At 39.0% G+C, this 22112-nt stretch overlaps 1 protein-coding gene across 2 annotated transcripts in view; it reads left to right on the plus strand.

Moving 5' to 3' along the window:
• ABCC8 (ATP binding cassette subfamily C member 8) overlaps positions 1 to 22112 on the plus strand; it is a 79995-nt gene that overhangs the window by 53835 nt on the left and 4048 nt on the right. For both annotated transcript variants that reach the window (XM_086614010.1, XM_086614011.1), the window contains exons 22-37: positions 1683 to 1820; positions 4246 to 4371; positions 5064 to 5163; positions 5779 to 6026; positions 7000 to 7160; positions 8302 to 8371; positions 9041 to 9198; positions 10432 to 10524; positions 14376 to 14478; positions 15905 to 16018; positions 16647 to 16767; positions 16930 to 17060; positions 17622 to 17700; positions 18594 to 18702; positions 20265 to 20368; positions 21135 to 21268. In XM_086614010.1, coding sequence (XP_086470136.1) covers positions 1683 to 1820; positions 4246 to 4371; positions 5064 to 5163; positions 5779 to 6026; positions 7000 to 7160; positions 8302 to 8371; positions 9041 to 9198; positions 10432 to 10524; positions 14376 to 14478; positions 15905 to 16018; positions 16647 to 16767; positions 16930 to 17060; positions 17622 to 17700; positions 18594 to 18702; positions 20265 to 20368; positions 21135 to 21268 — 1989 coding nt within the window. The remainder of the gene's footprint in view (positions 1 to 1682; positions 1821 to 4245; positions 4372 to 5063; positions 5164 to 5778; positions 6027 to 6999; positions 7161 to 8301; positions 8372 to 9040; positions 9199 to 10431; positions 10525 to 14375; positions 14479 to 15904; positions 16019 to 16646; positions 16768 to 16929; positions 17061 to 17621; positions 17701 to 18593; positions 18703 to 20264; positions 20369 to 21134; positions 21269 to 22112) is intronic.

The raw sequence follows: 22112 nt of genomic DNA on the forward strand, positions 1-22112 counted from the left end.
CAAATAAATTTTTTTTTCAGTTACGAATCTCTCAAAAATTATGAGGAATCCTATGTGTTAGTATTTGCAAACAGTCAGTTCTTTAAGACTGACTTAGTAGACAAATGCTTATGAAACCCATCTCACGAGTGCAAATCGCATTTTAATAACCTTTCGTATTCCCTAAACTTCTTGTGATCACTGTAGGCATGAAAAAGGTCATGTGATAATTCATTATGTATTTTATTCTGAATGATATTTGTTCATTCATCATGTTTCATTTGTTGCATGTTGGACTAGTCCTGTAGCATGAGCTGTTTTTTTTCAGGTGTCTTGTAGTCAGTGCATCATCGTAACCATACATGGTGAGGGCTGCCCTAACGAGCAGCCTCACCAGACTGCCCAGTGCGACGTCGTGTTCCGTGAACCAGCACTGGCGGTTGGCAGAAGTGCGGTATCGCGTGCGAGGTGGCCGTGCGCAGACTCGGGGCTCAGGGTGATGCTCGGGTCTGCGCCAGACCAGAAGAGTGCAGCAGCGAAGCTGACAACATACATCCTTGCTCAGTGAGCACAGCGCACGCACAGTTGCACACACATTTTTGAGGGTAAATTCTGTATCACAGTCTGAAGTTACTGTGATGCGAAAGCACTTTTTAATTGCTCTATGTTATGAAGCTCTGATTTATTAGAAGTTCAGTAGTCAAATTTATCTTTCTGTTGATTACAGATATTTTCAGTTTTGTAGATACATGGAAGTGTGTCATGCAGTCACAATATACATTGTTGCAAAACTGAAGGGAATAAAAATTCAAGGGAATTTTCTAAAGCACTCACCTTTTTGCTTATACCCCTCCCTTACTCACTGGTGGCAATGATGTCACTTAGAGAAAGCAGAGTTAATTCAAATGCAACCCTACTTTATCAGCAAACATCTGGACAAAAGAAAACAAAATTTGATTTTTAAGAAATCCTGGTTTTAATGTAATATAAGAGTATGAAACGATAATACTAAGTAAATCCTACAGCCAGTATCAGTAGTGCAAGCAGAAATAATAGATTTGTAATTCCATATAAAGAGGATTAAGTAAACAAGTCCTCCAAAAGATGTTACAGATTACTTTATGCCTAAATTAATTGCATTTAATTCATAGATTCAACAAGATAATCTAGGTCGTAAATCAAGCATCTGAGCGGAGTCCTCAAACTGATCAATATTTCTCCTTTTGTGACTTTTCCTTAATAGGGTTTTGATTTATGAATCAAAAATAATAATAATCAGAAGGCTGTTATGTACAAGTGAAATAAAAACGCGCTCTCTGTCGCTGTCCCTGGAGCAGTTTGTGTGGCACGTGCCATAGACAGACATTGCCGCGTTGTCTCGAGTCCCACAGAAACAGTGACCGCAGTTACGTAGGCTGTGAGCGCACCTGGTAAGAGAGGAGCTCTTCCCAGAAAGCCTCAGAACATCATAGCATTTACACAGCTGGCTTACTGTATGTCTGAGTGCTCACTGCAAAAAGACAGTTCAAGGTTCGTTGTCACGAAATTTAAGAAAACCGTTCCTCAGAACAATGTCGATCTTCTCGTGGCCTATGTTGATTGTTTATATTGGTCTAACTGGTTTTACTGGCATTAAAATCTGCTAGTTTCCTGAAATCCCGTAAATGCTAGCTCCAAAAGCTGACCTCTTTTCCTCGTGACAGGATGATCCGTTTTCTGCACTGGATATCCACCTAAGTGACCATCTCATGCAAGAAGGGATCCTGAAAATGCTACGGGAAGACAAACGGACCATCGTGCTAGTAACTCACAAGCTGCAGTACTTACCCCATGCTGACTGGGTTAGAAAGCTTTTCCCATTTCTGAGGCGGCAAGAACATGGCATGTATATGTCTTGCAACAAACAAGGCTTTTGCTCTCTCTTTCCTTCAAGTGCTAATTTAGTGAGAAGAGATGTAGTAAAGATCTTGAAAATTAGCCAGTGAGTTTGAGGCACCATAATTTTGGGATTCCTGCCTTAAAACGCCTGAATTGGTTGGATTTTCACAGAGCTAGTACGTAACACTCTCGTGAAAGCCAGCTGCATTTAAAATACATTGAGTATCCAAAACCACTAGGTATATTGGAAAATCTTGTTCAGTTTTTGATTTCAAAACAGTGAAATGTTTGACCAACATATTGTCTCTGTCTGGGATGTTACTAGGAATTTGTGCTGTCACAAAAAAGGCATGTTTACGGATATTGACGTGCATGGAAATACAGGGGAAAAAACCCAGAATTTCCTTGCAGTTAGTACTAGTACATAACGTATCAAGAACTCTTTTACCCTTTGTATATTGGCAGAACTTTAAGAAATGCGTAGTATTCAATTGGTTTGTTAGGTTTCTTTGTTCTGTCTTGTAGTTTACAGAAAAAAATGAAGGTATACCTTCTATAACAGTTTCAATTGCAAACGTCAAAGATGAAGCAAATCAAGTAGGGTAAAGAAGTTTGGTTTTTTGGGTGATTTTTTTAGTTCATTGGTTCACACTGGCCTTGCACTTAGTTCTCCTACAGTTATGCAGCTACAATTTCACAGGTCTTCTTGCCCACGAGGACTGATGACTGCAGTTATGCCTCCTACCAGGACTTCTATCTTCTGTGCAGCTTGTACAGACTGTGGCAGCAGTTACTCTGTCTCAAGAAATAATCACGTTTCAGCTGCTTTCTGTTCTTCATATTGGCTTGCTATGAAGATAGACATTAATCTTGTTCTGATCATGTTTTTGGTGGGCAGCATTTATCCTTTATGGTGTCTGCTGTGACCTTGTCCCTCAGTTGTACACTTTTAAGAATTAACTGCTGTTCTCAGCACGACTCTGGTTTTCCGGTTAGTGTGTCTCAGGATACAGGAATTTTCTGCCTTCTTCCCCTCCCTATAAGGTCCATCTTAGTTTCCTCTTTTTCAATTGTTATATGTTTTTATTTTTTTGAATATTCACAACTATGGCCTTGTATCAGTATAATCTTTTTCATTTTCTTTATGAATGTCAGACTCATTTGTAGGTGTTTGTGTCTTATGAGATATTCTGAGAATTACTTTCTTTTTATTATCTTCTAATTAGATTTCAGTAATGTTTTATTGAAATATACTGGTCCAACCAGTCTGTAGGATAGGAAGCATTTGTATTAATTAAGTTTATAATTAAAAAAATATTTATTAAGAGATAGTTCAGGGTTTTTTTTCCTAAGCACAGGTCTCATTAAGCCATAGCAAATTTTACCCAATGGAAGTACACCAAGAATATTTATTTTATTTTATTAAGGAATTTTAAATAAAAATATAATTTGAAGTGTATGTGATGGCCCTCCTAAATCTTTGTAGCAAAACCCTCAGAAGAATTCAAGGTCCAACCCAATTACAGATTTCCTGAATAAATTGACCACAAAAAAAGATCCTTGTTTGCTTTATTTCTGCCTTTCCTCTGGTGCAAATTCTTAGCAATAAATGGAATAGATTATCCCACACACACCCCCCACCCATGGCAATTTCTCAGTTTCCAGGGAGAGAGAAAAATAAATACTGCGTTAACTATTTTCTAATGATGTCATGCGAGTTTACAGTCCACACGCCTCATTTTCCAATTTTCCTTGTCAGATCTAAAGTGAAGGTAGTTAGACTGTGCATGTAATGTAATTACACTGATATAAACCTGGAAACCACACCCTTCAGGCTTCATCTTGCATATATAATTTTTTTTTTTCAAACTGTGTCCACTGTTTATGCTTTTAAAAGCTTTAGGGATTCAAATTCCCTAGCTTTTCCTTATCAGGTCCATGATATCAAACAGACGGTGGAGCCAGCATGCTCATATCTAATTGCCTGAACGAGGGCAAAACATGCTGCGCACAGTGTGTTGCTAAAAGCCTTTTCCTTTTAGGAGGTAAGAGAACTATCAAATCTTATCTTGCTAATGACTTGTATTTAGGAAGAGTAATGAACTCTCCTGTCTGCTGATGGGGACCTCATTCTTCTTCTTTCTTACTTAAAAGCAGCCTTCCTTTCTGAAAGCATGAAGTGCAGGAAGTTTCTGGTTTTGCTGCATCTTGAGTAAAGGGGATCGAGTCAAGAGATAACTTCACTGTCTTTTAGAAGACAGATTTGTTCGCAGAAATATTCTTTATTTAAGAAAAGAGAAAATTCTGTCCAGACACAGCAACGTAGCTTTAAAATAAACAGACAGACATGGCTATTTATCTCACCACTTGTGTTTCTAACATTTTTAGATAATTGCGATGAAAGATGGTAACATCCAGAGAGAAGGAACGCTCAAGGACATTCAGAAATCAGAGACTGAGCTCTTTGAACACTGGAAGACGTTAATGAATCGACAAGACCAAGAGCTGGAGAAGGTTTTTGATGGGCAGGGCAATCAACATTTGCAAGAAACGTGACATCTTTTTTCCTTAGTTTGAAAGCATTAGCATGGATTGACATGTTGTGTGTGACTTTTAAATTAGCATGAATGTAGTATTACTGTTACCATTACTATTTATCTAGGAAGAGAAATTTCTTCGTCTGGACATCTCATACTTCCTTGATACTGTTGCCTCTGATCCGTTCTTGATAGGGAGCCCTATTAAAATATTCTTGTCTAAGGAATGTTAAATTGGGACATTTTAGGAAAAGCATTGGTGATGTGCAATACTGACAATGGTTTCCATAAATATGCCTGAATTCACTGATTGCATTGGGTTTTTCAGTTGTGCCTATATCAAGCTCTAAATCATTAACACATTTTGTCTTTAATACTAGAACACTGGAAGAACACGATATTAATCTTAGTTCTTATTAGCTCAGGGATATCTGTCCAAGTTAAGATTCCAAGAGAGTTGGGATTGACCACCTGAAATTGATGTCAGATATCTAATTTATGTCCTTCGGTTTTACACAGAGGTAGCAAATCAATCACTTAGGGCTGCCTGCTGTAAGATTCTCACTTTTATTTATCACTGATGTTCTGAATCGAAACAAATTTTGTCACAGCTAGTTATTTTTTTTATTAATTCGCTGGTTGAAAACACACGAACTGTCCCTTTTTTAGGAGACTATTATTGAAAGAAAAACTGTTTTGGAAAGAACCAATCTCCGGAGGACTATGTACTCCCGTGAAGCTCTGCTGAAAGATGATGAAGAGGATGAAGGTAAAAGGGCATCCTTTGAGCCCAGTAGCACTACATTACTGTTTCACAGTTAAATTATATTAGAATGAATTAACATAATTCAAACTGGTGAGAGAATAATAATTTTTCAGGTGGGTCGTGATTGGTAAGAGTGCCGTTTCCATTGATTTTAACTTGTGGACTACAGTGATTTCAAGCATTCGGAAGACATAGCTTCCTCTAAACTTTTGAGGTTTTTTTCCTTCTGCTTGAACATGATTTGATAATGAAAGAGGAATAATATGGAATAATTTATGCTGGGTGAGCTTCAAACCTGTCAATAGCTCAGCGTGCTTGTTTAAGGTTTTACATAGGTAAAAATTGCAATTCATTTTTATCAAGGCAGCACTTTTAAATTGGAAAAACCTGGCTGAAGACATTGATCGCCCACTGCTGAGGTTTTTTGCATGTTTTCATCACGCGTTACTGCTAATTTTAGCAGGTTAATAATGTGCATGCCTGGGCAGGTAATTTCACCTTAAAGGCACTCTTTATCTTGTACGCTAAGACCTGTTTTGTAGCTGCCACTTGCCAGTCCCCATGAAAGGTGTGTATGAGTAAGTCAGTGCGGCTGTACTTTTCTCATGCGCATTGCAGAAGAAGTAACAGAAAGTGATGATGAAGACAACCTGTCTTCAGTGCTGCATCAGAGAGCAAAGATGCCCTGGAGAGCCTGTGGCAAGTACCTCAGTGCTGCAGGAATCCTCCTTCTGCCTCTGCTGGTTCTGTCTCAGCTGCTCAAGCACACGGTGATGGTGGCCATCGACTACTGCCTGGCACGCTGGACCTCGGCTGCCATTTCTGGGAAGACAGAGCTAGAGCTGAGGAACTGTTCTCACTGTGAGGTATGCAACGCCTTGTTTGCCTTCCTCTTATGATTTAACCGGTGGTCATCTCCCACTGTCAACCTCTGCTCCAAGATTTGTATGCGATGTGCTATATTCCTAGTAATAGAGCCACTCCAGACTATTTTGAAGGTCAATGCATCTTAAAGTACACAGTGCAGTAAAAGTAACATTTAAGTTTTCTGCATTGCTTTTCTCCTTGTGCTAGATTTATTGTATTTTCATCATCTGATATGCCTAAACCTTGGTTTCTAAAGCAATTTTGATATAGTTCTATTTTCTTTTTTCTGTACTATTGCATTCTCACTGCAAGTAGGGCTTTCAGGTTTTGTAATATATGGGAAACACAGATTTGATTTTACTTTTATGATGAGCACACTTTTTTTGGTTGATTTTTGTGTGAATTCCACAAGGAACTGACCACAGTATTACCTAGCAGGGTATTCTGTATGTATGAAGCAGTAGTGGAGGAATTTTGTTAGAACTGTGATTGTTTTCTTTATTGGGATTTAGTGGCTACAAATAATCCACATTAATGTTTGGGAGGTGCACGGGTGATTTCACTGAAGTCTTGCTTTCATCTCTAAAAGATGCTTTATTGATGTTGGGATTTAATGTGAAATTAGTATTTCCAAATAGAAACCATTAAATCCTGTTCCTATTCAAAAAATAGACAAAAAAAACAAAGCTGTAATAAATGCTTTGAAGATTATTTTTTTTAATTCAGATGAAATTATCAAATATATTTTCTTAGGGGGTTTTGTAGTATTCAATTATTTAAAATTTCTGATTACTCTCTAATTTTCCTGCAAACACTTCTCTCCCCAAAAGATAATAAATTGTAGTGTAAGATGGTTGAAAATCATTGGCAGTCTAATTTAGGGAAGAATTTTTTCAGTCCTGTGTTAGTGTTTTTTAAATAAATTTTAAACATAATTTACAGTGAATAATTTTGTTACTCTTTATTTCTTAGAATTTCAACCATTCTCCATATTCAAAAGTTTTCAGCATTCTCTGCTGTCTTGGGATTGTATTATGTCTTGTCACATCAATAGCAGTGGAGTGGACTGGCTTGAAAGTCACCAAGAAGCTACACTCTTCTTTACTAAATAAAATTATTTTGGCTCCAATGAGGTATTCCTCTGATTGTAATACAAATTGTATTGTAGTCGTTTTGCATTCCTTACTTCAAGGCAGGTTTCTAAGCACAATTTTTATTAAGAAGTGACTGTGAATCACGATTTTTTTTTTTTTTTTTAATGTGTCAGTGAAAATCACCAGGTATCAAACTACTGAGCAGTTATTGAAAATGGTACCCAGGCTGCTCAGGTTCCTAGGCACTAGTCAAATGCCTCTCCTGCCTGACTGCGACTTTAGTGATTTACTTCCTTGCATGCTTAATTTCTCTTTGTTGTTTTTAATTAGTGAGAAAACACAATTATTGATTAATACGTTGTACAGTTCATTCATAGTGTGCATCATAATCTTAATCACTGGAAATATTTACTGTCAGGCAGTAATTTTGCAAGCCTATGAGCTTAGACAAGTGTCCTCACAGACATCATTAGAGTACACTGGGATGCAGAGACACCAGTGAAGGCCTTTGTTGTCCTGCGTAAGTTTTCTTTCTAATGCATGAAAGGAAAGATGTACCTTGATTCAAACCTGCAACTGTTACTGAATACCTTCTATGTTTAAGCTGATGGTATTTGACCCACAAATCATGGAGAAATAATATACACGGAAAACCTCAGATATTTTTTAAGAAACTTTTTTTTTCGAGGATAGAATAAGACTTCAGGTTCAACAGGAGTTATGGAAAAATTAAAAATTACAGAGCAATAACGAGGTTTGCATTTTCAAATGCAAATGGAAAGGAAACGTCTTCTAATATATTATTCCAACAGCTGTTCTTAGTTTTGCAATTTTATTCAAAGAAAAATGCAAGACTTTCGATTTAACTTTGCATTTTTCATTAATTGAAGAGGCCTCAAATTGCAAATCTGAAAGGATTTTTTAAACTATAACCATGGGATTTGCATAGCTTAGGCAGTAGAGGGAGCTGAGGACATACTTGCTATTGTTGCATTACATTCAAGGCTGCCATTTTATTGGAAAGCCATGGTTACAGGTGAAAATGAGAAACTTTATTGTGGTTGTCAAGTTGCTTGTGTCTGTGATATGGTACCTAGCTTAAGGGAGACAGAAAAAAAAAAAAATTAAAACTATTCTAGTATCGGTATTGTAATCTTTCCCATTCCTTGTCACATTTTAGGTTTTTCGAAACAACACCTCTGGGAAGTATATTGAACAGATTTTCAGCTGACTGCAATACCATCGACCAGGTACTGAATCTATTGAAGCCCCCAAGTTATCCTATCGTTCTCAGTCTGAAAGACTGGATTTTCATTTAGTATACACTCATTTAGATGTTTTCTCACGATCTATGATTTTGACTACTGTATCAATTTTCATCATGATTTTCTAGGTTCAGAATGAATTCCTCATCTTAAATGCACATTGAAAAACCATTTGTTTAAGATGCCTGGTATAGACAAGGGAAGTGAAATTAGGTCGATAGTGATATACCCAAATTAAGAGGATCTCCTTTTTTTTAAAAGTGGGTAAACACATTAACTTGACACATAGGAGCAAATGAAATGAGAAAAAGGCAAATGCTGTTGCCTAAAATAGAAATGTCTGGGATTCAAATTATCAGTATTTACCCCAGACTGCACTGCCAGTTCATAGGATTGATGCAGACGCTGAAATTGTGTGTTGCATCCCATCTGTAATCCTACGACATGAGGATTGCGGTCCACAATGCAGATGCGTGAAGCAGCCCCACAGAAATCCCTTCAGACTTTCCCAAAACCCAGCAGTCAATTCAAAAGCAGACCTGTATGTTTAACACTTCAAATCCCCAATTATTTTTTTTTCCTTGTGTAAGTGGGAAAAAGGAAAATGAAATAATGCTGTTTTAAACTTGTGCTTGTTCTTCTTTATCTCTACAGCACATTCCAGCTACCCTGGAGTGCTTGAGTCGCTCGACTTTGCTGTGTGTGTCTGCTCTTGCTGTCATCTCATACGTCACACCGATGTTTCTCATTGCCCTGGTTCCCCTCGCAATCATGTGTTACTTCATCCAGAAGTACTTCCGAGTGGCATCACGGTAAGAGCATAAATCATTCTGTATGAGTATCATTCTGGCAATAAAACATCTGCAATGTGTGATTGCATAGCAGAATTGCAGTGCCGGGGAACTCATGTTTAAATTCAAATGTCAAAGCCTGAAAGCGTCTGAAAGTGAAGCAAATCCACTATAGTGAAAATGTGTCATACTAAAAGTGCCTTTGTCTGCAGCTCTTCCATCAGAACTTCTGGAAGGCATGAGCAGGGTCTTTGTCCATGATCAAAGCGTCTTAGAGTTCACAAGACACAAAAAACCAACTGGATTCTGTCCTCCCCAAGGGCTGTGTGCTAGGCATGTGCAAGAAAACGCGCTGACAACAGGGAAACTGGTATCTGCCTATCCAAGTGGAAGTGGAAATCTGTAAAGCCAGGGAGAGGCTGGAGGATGCAATATAACCATGGTGTGGTACTGCTGCCCATTAAGGATCCAACATGCAGGAACATCCTGTCTTATTCTGAGTGCCTTTTAGTTTTTAACAAGTTGAAAAATTTTAGCTGTATCTGTGATTTTTCCCCTTCTGAGGTCATACAGCTTCCCCCTTGGTGGCACTCAAGGCACGTTTACAGCAATACTGCATTTATCCCTTCACGTATGCATGGATCAAGAGGGAGTCTGCAACCAATTTACTTCCTGCTGGAAGGAACTGAGAATAAATAGAATTTCACCCCACACGTGCTTCCACTGATTTGATAACTAAACATGAAACTGAGAAGCACACCTAATGATGAGTACAGGCTCTCATTTACCCTACTGAGTATATGAGTGATACTGTTAGCTCAGTGAGAAGTTGTGCTGTCATCTGGGGATGAAAAGAGGAGAGAGAGGATGTTTCATTTTGCCTTCTGCTTAACTCGAGCTCTTATTTGCAGTATTCCATTAAATTTATATTCAGCATAGAGCCAGAATGGTGTTTAAATGAATAAACAATTGACTATAAGAAATAGGAATATAGGAGAAATGAGGGTAGGCAGTGAAGGGAAAAGACCCATTCTGAACTCTAGCACTGTTTGTATTCAAATTTTAAAAGAAGAATCCTCCTGGGTTCTTTGTTCCCTGCTCAGAAACATGCAGCACTGCCTTGCAATCTATCTGAACCTTGCATATATCATTATTGTGATGAAATTCCCTTTCACTCCTTGTGTCTGTTTCAAGAGAATAACTGCACACAACAAAACTGGCTTTTTACAAAATTCTTTGCATAACCCTCTGCAGGGACCTGCAGCAGCTCGATGACAGCACTCAGCTACCGTTACTCTCCCATTTTTCAGAGACTGTTGAAGGTCTTACCACCATTCGAGCCTTCAGGTATAATTATTTTAAGGAACATACATTACCTTGTCTTTGAGTATCTATCTCTGATTCTGTTCTGCAATTGTGCAGTTTTAAGTAATGGTTATTTTGTCTTTAAACGGTTATTTTATGACTTTAAACTGAAAGAGGGTAGATTTAGATTAAAGGAAGAAATTTTTTACAGTGAGGGTGTTGAGGCACTGGAACAGGTTGCTCAGAGAAGTTGTGGATGCCCCATCCCTGAAGGTGTTCCAGGCCAGGTTGGATGAGGCTTTGAGCAACCTAGTGTAGTGGAAGGTGTCCCTGCCCGTGGCAGGGGGATTGGAACTAGATGATTTTTAAGGTCCCTTCCAACCCTAATAATTCTATGATTCTATTTGGATCACCTGGAAAATCCAGAGTTTCCAAAACACTGGTAAGGAGGAACTCCAGAACATTGAAGAACTTCAAGATTGTCAATGTGAAGGAGTTACTGTAGAAAAACAAGCTAATGTGTGTCAGCTGCCCTGCAGTAACTCTCCCTACACTTGCATGGAGCCTGAAAAAAACTTGTGGGCAAATGTGATTTAAGAAGCTAAATTAGCTTGTAATTACTGCAGCATGCGATGTGACAGACTCCGTGCTTGGAGAGTTTCCATGTAACAACTAATAGGCACTAACGTGTTATGGCAGAGTAATTTGTGTATGAGTCGATGGCCTGGTAAGATAAGCTGTGCCTGCTAGTGACTTCAGAGGATACAATAGCGCTCACACAAAAGTTATTTTTCAGGTTGCTGGTTGAAAATCTGGTGGTCGATACTGATTTCGTAAATATACAAGCTGGAGATAAAGTCCTTCATCGCGTTTTGATTCATTTTTCCATCCACGTAAGCTCCCAAGGGAGCAGCCCAGGAATACCTGATAACTTGCCTGGGTTGTGTGTCTGTGTTACAAAATTGGCAGTCACGCTGGTACTAGTAGGGGTACCAATAAAATGGCTGCTGAGCCTGCCAGCTGCTTTCCCTTCACTAGTGCTGTTCTTGTCTTTTCCCAGTTGACTCCAGTGCAGTCAACTGTCTTCCACACCCATCTCATCTGGATGTCTACACATTTTGTCAGTTAAGATTTACTGTTACCATTCTATCTTAGAAATGGTAGTGCTTATTCCTCCTAACCTGTAATTTTAATTTTATAATAGGAGTAATGCACAAAGTTAACTTTCTTAAACTATTCTGAATAAGATGAAAGTACAGCCAATTGATAGTTTGTTTCTTTTTGACTGAAGATAGCTTCCTGAAGAGTGGTAGAACAGCATAGTATTTTCCATTATTAATTACTGTTGCTGGATATTTAATTCATTAAGTGCCAACAGTGTTCTCTAGTTTGTAGCTATGCCTGTGTTCAGTTTTAAAGAAATTCAATTTCTGTTTTACTTACTGCTTTTCTCGTTTATCCATATATTCTTCTACTTGATCAAGAAGATTTTGAGAGTATTATGGCTGTATATTTTCAGGTGTTGATACAATAAATAATATTCAATGCCATCTAGCTAATATTTTCAGTCTTTTGGAGCATTCCTTCTTGATTCTTCCTGTCACCTTGAAATTAATTCCTCTGTTAAAGAACTGTGGTGCGTCCTTTTTCTTAAATGCTCCAGTAACTGATGTGTGTCTGACCCAACAGCTATGCATTCTGTAAGTTCTGGGTTCCATCTGCCTGCCAGCCTCCTGCATCAGCTGGTAACCTTGCTATTTTTAGAACTGTGTAGTTTTTCAGCTGCCTAACATATTAGCAGGAGCGGAGTTTAGACTTGCTAGCTTGAGCATCCCTAAAAATAACACTAATTCAGGAATTCAGTCATTAAGTTAGGAGGTGCCAGTTGTTCCTAGAGTGTCCTTACCCTTGGTAGCTCTCCGTCCTGCACTTACTCAGAATGCATATGGAAAGAAACGTACGAAAAAAATCCAGGGGGAGAACAGAAAGGCAGCTACTGCTGCAGCTATAAATACACCTTCAGCAGATGCCGTGGCCTGATTTATAGTTTGCTATCTGGCACTTCAGATAGCGTTGGTGCTAAATAATCAATAAAATATAAATGTGAAGGTTTCTGCAGAGACTGGTCTGTATTCTGAAAGACTGGTAATCTGGGGATACTTCCTGAAGATAAATTCTGATATTTCTGCAGCTCTCTGCCAAGAGCAGTAACTGTCTGCATCCCCATTCTACGTGCATATGCATGACTGAGTCATGATGCATACCTCCCGTCTTCTGGGGCGTATCTGTACCACGGCGTAACTCATGATATAGAGACAGGAAAGCTAAATGTGAGTGACAGTACCGCCACCTCTGTGTGGTGGGGCACTGAGGGTCCTCAGCCCTGGGGAAAGGCAGGGCTCGCGAGCTGTGACACTCTGATGCTAATGCTTGCTTTCAGGAACAACCGTTCTAGGCTCCACACCAACATGCTCAGAGCCCACCCAGGCTATTCTCTGCTGCACACAGCAGATATGTCTTCTTAGATCTTGGCACATTGGCTAAGTTGTGAATGGCTAAATTATTTCCACAAAGTGGCACTTTTCTTATTCTCAAAAGCATAAACGATTTATGTAAGTCGTAACTTCGTTATACTGTATGAAGAAGAAGGATTAAGATACTCTGCAGTGAACAAATTTGAAAGCTTCTCTAAGCCACGTACTTCATACTTAAAACATTGTCATCTCTTTCTCTCATATCAGTACAAAGAGAGCTGAGTTTATAAATAAGTAGTGCTTGTTGCAGCCATAACAGCTAAGGATATAAATAGGGTAAAGTTTTATAGAAGGAGATTAGCAAATTTGTTAAACTTGCGAATGTAATAAAGGGGGGGGAAAAAGGCAACCTTGGGGTGCTTAAACTAGATCTTCAGACCTTCAAGCTTCTATTACTACCCTGGAAAAGGCTTCTGTGCCAAACTTCTCCTTTACTGTTAGACATAATTATTGATACACTTTATCATTAACATCACATTCGTTTACATCTATGCAAATAAAAATGCCCAGCTAAAAGGGGTGACTGGCTGACTTGCATGCTTGCCAAGACCCTGGTCTGTATAGGTGTAGCAGGGAATCATCTTCCATATCTGCTGAATTCAAGGCAGAATTCTCTGATGAGTGGGTGCAGATCACTATAATAAATTGTAAATATAAGAATATAAAGAATATAAAAAATAAGAATAAATAATCTTATTTTGTATTCTGTGGCTAATTCATTTTGAGGGAGGGAAGCAGTTCATTCCAGTCTTACTTTTTGTTGCACCACATGCTTGAACTTTTGTTTTCCAAAGTGCTCCAGTTGTTTAGTGGTAAGGACAAACATATTTGTCTGACACTAGAGCTACCACGACTGGAGGTACTTTGAATTTATGCTTTATAAACAGTTACAATTTCTAGGCACTACAGTAATGTAAATTTTAAAACTTGAGCTTATATGATTAAGTGAGAAGAGGAACTGCATTCTGCGGTACTAATACTTATTTTCACAAGTAAATGCATGTATTATTTCTCTCTCGTATATATTTGTAATTATTTTAGTTTCAGGTTTGTCTCTCTTAGAGTTACCATGTAATAAAATACGTTTAGAAAATGCCCAGTGTGATCCAGAAGTTCCACACAGAGTTTCATCAATGCAATAACATCCATTTACTCCTGAAGATAATTTACAAATACAGTTTGCATGTGTCTAATACAAGTCTACACATGATGTCACTCTGAACTATTGACAGGCTGAGTTAGACCCTGTGTCAAGCTGCCCATGAGCATATACTCCTCAAATTAAATTTTACTTTTCATTTTTCCAAGGCCTGACCCTTTTTTTTCTCCTTTTTTTTAATTTTTTTTTTTTTTCTTTAGATATGAAGCCAAATTTCGACAAAAACTTCTTGAATATACAGATTCCAACAACATCGCCTCCCTTTTCCTTACAGCTGCCAATCGCTGGCTGGAAGTCCGCATGGCAAGTACATTCTTTTTGTGTGTACACAACGAATTTATTTGACTTCACTCCAAAGAATCTGATGTGGCACCCAACCGTTATCCAGCCTCATCTGGGTTTTGAAGCTAAACCTTTACCCTTTATATCTGTATCTCTCTATCTGTAATGAACATGTGCCCAACCCATCCTGGAAACTGAATGGAGTATGAGTTTTCCCCACAGCCTGCAGCTGTTTCTCCAAGACAAGAATAGTTTTTATAGGTCACATTTGGCTCCTCTGCGTGTGAAGAGCGATCAGAGCTGGTCGAGCTGTGCCGCCAGCCAGGATGCCTTTATGGGACTGTGTTAGTCAGTGTCAGCAGGCCTTTGCCTTGGGGCTCCCTGGGAGCATTTCAACAGCTTGGGAGCTCTCTTAAGAAGCAGAAGGACATAGACAGGTTTGTGCCTCTTTTGGGTCATCCAAAGATATTCAGGTGCCCATTTCCTTAGAGTGCTCAGTAAAGTGGCCCGGCATGAGAAATTATTTATTAAAAATAATTCCTTGGGAAGCAAATCAATGAATTATATGTTGTGGATGGTGATACTCGTATTGGGCTTTGTTAGATACAGGTGTAGTACTGTTGTTGTACTGTACTGTTGTGACATGGGCTCCTTTTATATGAGCTAAGTGTGTGTTAACTCATATTTCCTATCACACTGTACCTCCATTTTAGCTGGTACCTTTTACTATTTAAATTCAGATATTGAGTATGACTTAAACAAAATGTTATTACCCTTTTATATGTTCAGTCCTAGACCATCTGAAGTCCCTAATTCTGATCATTGCCTATGTCACTAAACAGTACAAACACAGATGAGTGACAATGTCCCTCCTACAGAGTTTGTTTTCTAGTCTGTTACATTATTTTACTCAAAGACTTTTCTGTGGGAATTCAAATCACTAATGGTTTAAATTAAAGCAGCAAAAGTCCATCATGGGTGGACACGGTCAGACTAATAGATACATGCTGTCCAAGAACAGCTTGTTTGAACAAATATGGATGGTAGCCACCCAGCAGCAACTGCAGTGCCTCCCAGCAGTCAATCATCAGCTGCAGAGAGGATCCACTCACAGAGAGGATCACATGAGCATTTCCCTCCTACCCCAGGTAACATCAGCTCCACAGTTTCAGCTACCTCCATTACATGCTTAAGATATGTGTTGACTTTTCCAAAAGATTAGGAGTGTTGGTATAACTCCTTCTGTGTACAACAGCATTTCCAAACAGCACAGCCATGCTAAAGGCAATCACGATGTGTTCCTAGGCAGGGTCCGTATGGAGTTATGTGGTGTTTTCTGCCTGTATTTCAAACTGTGCAATGGGTTTGTTATTTGGTATGCAAAGTTATGAGAACGTTTTAACTATCTGTAGACTTATAATGATGGAGCTTATTCATATTCCTTCAGGAGTACATTGGAGCATGTGTGGTACTCATAGCAGCTGTCACTTCTATTACCAGTTGCCTGTATAGTAAACTCTCATCAGGACTAGTAGGCTTGGGACTAACCTATGCTCTTATGGTAAGAATCTCAGGACCCTTTTTGTCTCTCCCAAACATTTTTTTGTAATCCTTCAGGGCACAGAGATGAACAGGAAGATCGAAGGTGTCTGTACATCTATATGGGTACTGTAACATCACTGAAACTTCAGTTCACATTCATTGGTTGGCATATTTGAGTGTAGTGTACGCTTTCTTCAGTTTTTAGATAAAATATTCATTGAAGTGTTAGTTCAAATATGTCAACAAAACATGGCCAAGTTGCACCATATTTTTTGTATCGTCTTCCATTGTGAAGAATATTTTTCCAGTGCATCAATTGTAATTAAACCCGGGTACATCATTCTAGACTGTCAAACCTTAAGTTACCAAGATGATGTCTTTTCACCTGTCTTTACCGTTCCCCTCGCTCTTCCCTGTTGGTGTAGATCAGTTCTCCATAGTACCAAAGTATCTGTGCACCGTGATTAGGAAATTTAACCTTTAGTCATTGCTGTCACCCTGTTGATGTGTACCATACAGTTCATTCACAACTTCAGCTTACTAAGGCTGAAAAAGTGCTACTGTGGAGGAATATAAACTGCATGCTGGTCAAATGTTGCAAACTACTAAAAATCTGGAATTTAGTTAGTGTATTTGCTTTACATCAGGTGTCTAACTATCTGAATTGGATGGTTCGTAACCTGGCTGACATGGAGATCCAGCTGGGTGCAGTGAAAAGAATCAATGGCCTTCTCAAAACAGAAGCTGAAAATTACGAAGGGCTCCTTTGTAAGTGCAGTTCTGTGCAGCATGCAGAAAGAGCTTGCTGATAATAATTTTGCAGTGTATTACCATGAAAAACATAGTAAATCACTTAATGTGCTGATTAATTTGTTATTAAAGTGTTGATTTTGGTTTGTTTGTTTTTTTTCCCCTGTGCTCCTGGTGCAGCTTCCTCACAGATTCCCCAGAACTGGCCAGACAGAGGTGAGATCCAAATCCAGAACCTCAGTGTCCGATATGACAGCAACTTAAAGCCAGTGCTAAAGCATGTCAATGCCCACATCTCTCCAGGACAGAAGGTAAAGAACTGCAGTGATTCTGAGAAGCTCTTTAGACTAACACATCACAGAAATCACAAAGCTGAAAAAACATACCACAGTATGTTTTGATGACTGAATTAGAGAAGTTTTTCTCTAAAAGAATGTCGTACACTGGAAAAGAGTCTGTGGGTTTCTTCGTTTGGTGTGTTTAGATATGCATTAGAGTGAGAAGTTAGAACTACACACCACTTCTCAGTATCCCAGCACCCTGCTGTCAGCACACAGTGCCAAAAGAAGGGACAGTGACCCCTTACTGTGTTAGGCCTACTTTCCGTCATTCTCATGTGGCTCTCTTGCCTTTATTTCTATGGTTGCCACTCTCCTATTGTTCCTGTTTATAGTACTGGCCTTGATTTATCCCTAAATGCTCAGACCCCTAAAGACAAAAAATGAACATAGGGATTCTGTTTGACTGAACTGTCAGGAGGACATAAGGATCATGTGGATCAGAACAGCTCCTCCATCCACTCATCTTAAGCATCAAATACAGACATTATCCATTTCCGCTGACCTGATGTTCATCTGCTTTCTGTATCACAGATTGGGATTTGCGGCCGAACAGGCAGTGGAAAATCCTCCTTCTCTCTTGCGTTTTTCAGAATGGTTGACACTTTTGAGGGTAAGATCACACTTTTGCGTATCAGTCAAGCTTAGCTCCTGAAGGTGCTTTGACAGTCCTTTCCTTAGCAGCAGCAGGTTTGAAGTGTGGTTTTTGAATCTGCAGGACACGCTCTCTGGCCTTGTTTAAATACAGCATCATCTGTCACCTGACAGCTGTGCCATTGATAAGCTGGATCAATAAAAATCCTACTTGACAGAAGCAAAAGTCTTTTCACGCTATTAAATCACAACAGTGGGAGGAAGCCATAAAAGGGGAAAGTGTTCAAGTACACTGAAGGATCCATGCACAAGGCACAGATTAGGACCCCCTGGGCCCAGAAAAATCAGCAACTGGGTACTGCAGTTTGGCCTGCTGCATTGGAATTTCCCGCCACATTTCCTGCTATGTGTGCCATGTCCATGTGCCTCACAGAGCATCTTCCTGTGCATCTCAAAAAAAAAAAAAAAGTGAGCCTCAGTGTCCCAGCCACATCACTCCCAGGACCCTTATGCAGAGGCAGACAGTTGTACTTGGAGATAAAATTCCAAAGTTCTCAGTAGTAACTTGGCTTTTTGAAACACTTGTTCCTCCTGGTAACTAGTCCCTGGTTGAAGTGACCTCTTACCTTCTGGTTTGATAGATGTTTATAATGGTCAAGCAGATAAGTAGTGTATCTAATAATTCATAAAATATTACAGGTATATTCGTATTCCTCCTAGCTGAGGCTTAGTCTCAAGACAATTGTGCTTGCTGCTTAAACAAAACTTGTTTCATTAGTGAATAAGGATATCTCCTTATTGAAGGTCTGTTCCTGCCATACTGTGTTGCAAACTGAAAGTGAGCCATGTCTTTGCCGGCAGCTGTGTGGCATGATAAACAGTCTAGCAGACTATCCATTTTCTTTTGAATAGGAAGGATTATCATCGATGGTATAGATATCGCTAAGCTCCCCTTACAGACGTTGAGATCCAGGCTGTCAATCATTCTCCAAGATCCTATTTTATTCAGCGGAACAATCCGGTAAGCATTAAGCACCGGCAATAAAAACCACATAATGACTTGTATGCCATTATATATTATAATTGTACCATATAATGACTTCTACAGAATTGCTGATAGCAAACTGTTCCATTCCAGCCTGCTCAGTTGGAGCAGGGAGGATCACTGCCTTCTGTCTGTGCTTTTTACCCACCCCTGCCAGACTGCACCTTCCCAGTGCCTGAGCCTGGTTAGCACGCTATTGGCAGAAGGCATCTCACACGTGGGAAGTAGGGAAAGTCACTATTTATTCCTCCAAGATTGAGTAATCAGTTTAGCTCACTGATCACATACCCATAACCACCCAACACTTCTTGAAAACTTCTTTCCCCTACATCTGTTTTCATCTGTCTGTCTTAAAAAATGACATGGAAAAAAATGCAGACTAAAAAGTTAATGTAGAAAAAGAGGAAGCAATAGAACAGTATTGGAAGTACTAGGGGAGGTCTAGGGTATTTTATCCTGGAGCCTCTATCCCTGTTCCTCTTCTAGGCTTTGAGACGTTCTTTCATCTGTGAGAATATCTGGAAGAATCCTTTTTCTCTGAGAGGATGATGCAGTAGAAACAGTGGCAAAAAGCTCCACATTTCCAACAAATGACCTTCCTTATGTCTGTGGCCTTTACCTTAGAAAGGAACAGTACAATCCTCCGTGCAGAGTTACACCACCTGCAGTTACAGTTTCACCATAGGAGCCATTAGAGTTCACTGAAAATGATACAGGCTTCTGTGGTTTGCTAACTCCACACTAATACAGAGCCCAGGATTGTCTCCTGAACTTGCCTGAATAGGGAATGATTCATTCATGTCAGAAGATGAGGTGACTGTATACTTTTGTTTTATTAATTAACCTATTAAAAAATTTATTTAGGCCAGCATCGGTCATTCACAGTAGGAGTAAAAAGTAAAAATAAAAAATGTTATGCACCGTTGAATCTTTATTTTCTGACTATTGTTCTATATATTAATATGATACATTTGTTGCTGTTTCTGGGCTACAGCAAGCTAAAATAAGATTCATCTGTTCATAAATCCAAGATTTGTTCAGTTGTAGTGAAGACTTGCATTTCATAATTCAGCATGAAGCTTGATTGCTCTGTTTAGCAATTCTGTAGCAGTAAAGAACAGAGATGCTGGATTTAAAAGGAGAGATGGTAGAAATTTGGCCTTTGTTTAAAAATTAATGTTAATTTAAACTGATTAATTCACAGCTTTTTTTCTTCAGAGCTTTTTGCAGTAAAACATGAGAACTTCTTTATTCAGAACAAAATAAATTCTAAAACCCCAAAGATATGTGCAAAACAGGAAGCTTTTCCCATTCTACTCAGCTGAAAGAGTCAAATGTTATTCTTAATCACATTGGTATAAATGTTGACCAAATCTGCAAAGTTCAGTGGATTTATGCCAACGACAGATCAGAATCAGGCCCAGATCTTTAGCATATGGTGCTGATTATTTGCAAGTTTGATTCGAAGGACACGAAACGAAGAAATACATTGCAGAAGTTTATATTGACTGATATTCTTGAATTACATATAACTGTAGGTTTAACTTGGACCCTGAGAAGAAGTGCACTGACAGCATGCTGTGGGAAGCATTGGAAATAGCACAGCTCAAGCATGTGGTGAAAGCACTCCCTGGGGGCCTAGGTAATAACACTTCCTTCTTGAGAACATTGCTTCCAGTGTTCACAACAGTGCTGTTTCACATTTACTATTTATTAAAAAGGTAGTTGCTGAAGAAAAAGCTTTTTAGGTTTATGGAAGGTGACAAAAAGTGCTTGCCTGCAGGCAAAGGTCCTGTATCCATCTAACTCCCTTACCAACTGCACCTGTGGGGCAGAATCCTGTTTCTATTCAAATCGATGGTAAAATTATTTTATTTCAGTATGTCTTTGTTATGAAGCATTAAGGTTTATAGGTCTTGTGAATTCAAATAAGGTGTCAACAAGTCAGGTGTTATCTAGAACGTGTTCTTTTGTGTTTTCCAGTAGTCATGTCCAGGGAGAAAGATTTCAAAAGCTTAAAGGTGTGAATCTTTTGGCCTTGGAAGAAAACAAACAAACAAACAAAACCCCACAACCTCCCCCAGAAAAAAACACCTTCAAAATGGTAAAGCCATAGGGTAAAGAAATTATGGATGCCACTTTGACAAGGGGGATGCAGTGTCCTAGACTGCACGTGTTCCAGAGAAACTCGCTCTTAAACATCCTTAGCTACTTTGATGTCTAATAGATATAAAGAATATAGTGAGACAGAAGTACTAGTTGTTTTGTAGACCTAGAATATGTTACTTTGAAAATCTTTATGCTGAAAGTGAGTCATTATTTTCCAAGCATATGCTCTACTCTGATCTGACCCTATCATACACACCCCCCCCCCCCCATAAATACTGTTTTTGCTGTATCGTTTCCAGATGCTATAGTCACAGAAGGGGGTGAGAACTTTAGCCAGGGCCAAAGACAGCTGTTCTGCCTAGCAAGGGCTTTCGTGCGGAAGACAAGCATCTTCATCATGGATGAAGCCACAGCATCTATTGACATGGCAACAGTGAGTTTGGAATGTTTCTGATTTCTTGCTTTCCTTGAGGGGGAGACAACCGGTAATACATGAAGAAAAAGGTGGAAAGCAATTCTGTGTACTCTGCAATATGCTTACTCCACGTTTAGTGGAGACGTGTTGAAAAGTCCAGGTAGTTGTGAGTTGTTGCTAACTAATCTAAAGAGTTTTTTATTAGGGGTTTAATACTTACTATAGCACTGCTTGCATTAGGACAATGAAGCATGTTATTTTCATTGGCAGTTTGATTTCCTAAGGTAAGCAAAGCTTTGGAAGGTCAACTGGAACAGTCGGTGAAGGGTAAATTGGCAAGCAGACGAATCTCCCCAGCATGGTGGACAGGACAAGTCAGGAAGTTAGGAGGCTTGAAAGAAGAGTCAAGGAAATAAGCAGAGACATAGGAAAGACATACTGGATTATTGCATTAGTCACCTGAAATTCCTAGACAGCGGTTAAACTGCATAATAATAGTGCACTGACTGGATTTTAGCCAAATAGAATAGTACATTCTTAGGATTTTTTTCCTCTGTTACGTTGTTGTGAGAAGTGATTCAGTCTTCTTCATTCTATGAGTAAAGAACATAATTGGAGAGGTTTATTGTAACAGCTACAATGTTTAGTTCTGTAAAATGTTAGTGTGTTGGGTGTCAGTAACATTGGGAATTATACTGTACACAGCCCAGTTAAAACATGTGTTGAATTTTGACACATTGAGAATACAGTTTCTCCCTTGAGATACCCTTATGTGCTGCTATTTGTTCTCCAGATATGCATCTGTGCTAGTGACATTTCTAGGCAGTTTGGTAGACAACAACATGTTTCCTAAATATCAAAG

Source organism: Tauraco erythrolophus, chromosome 6 (assembly GCF_009769465.1).
Source record: "Tauraco erythrolophus isolate bTauEry1 chromosome 6, bTauEry1.pri, whole genome shotgun sequence".
NCBI lineage: Eukaryota > Metazoa > Chordata > Aves > Musophagiformes > Musophagidae > Tauraco > Tauraco erythrolophus.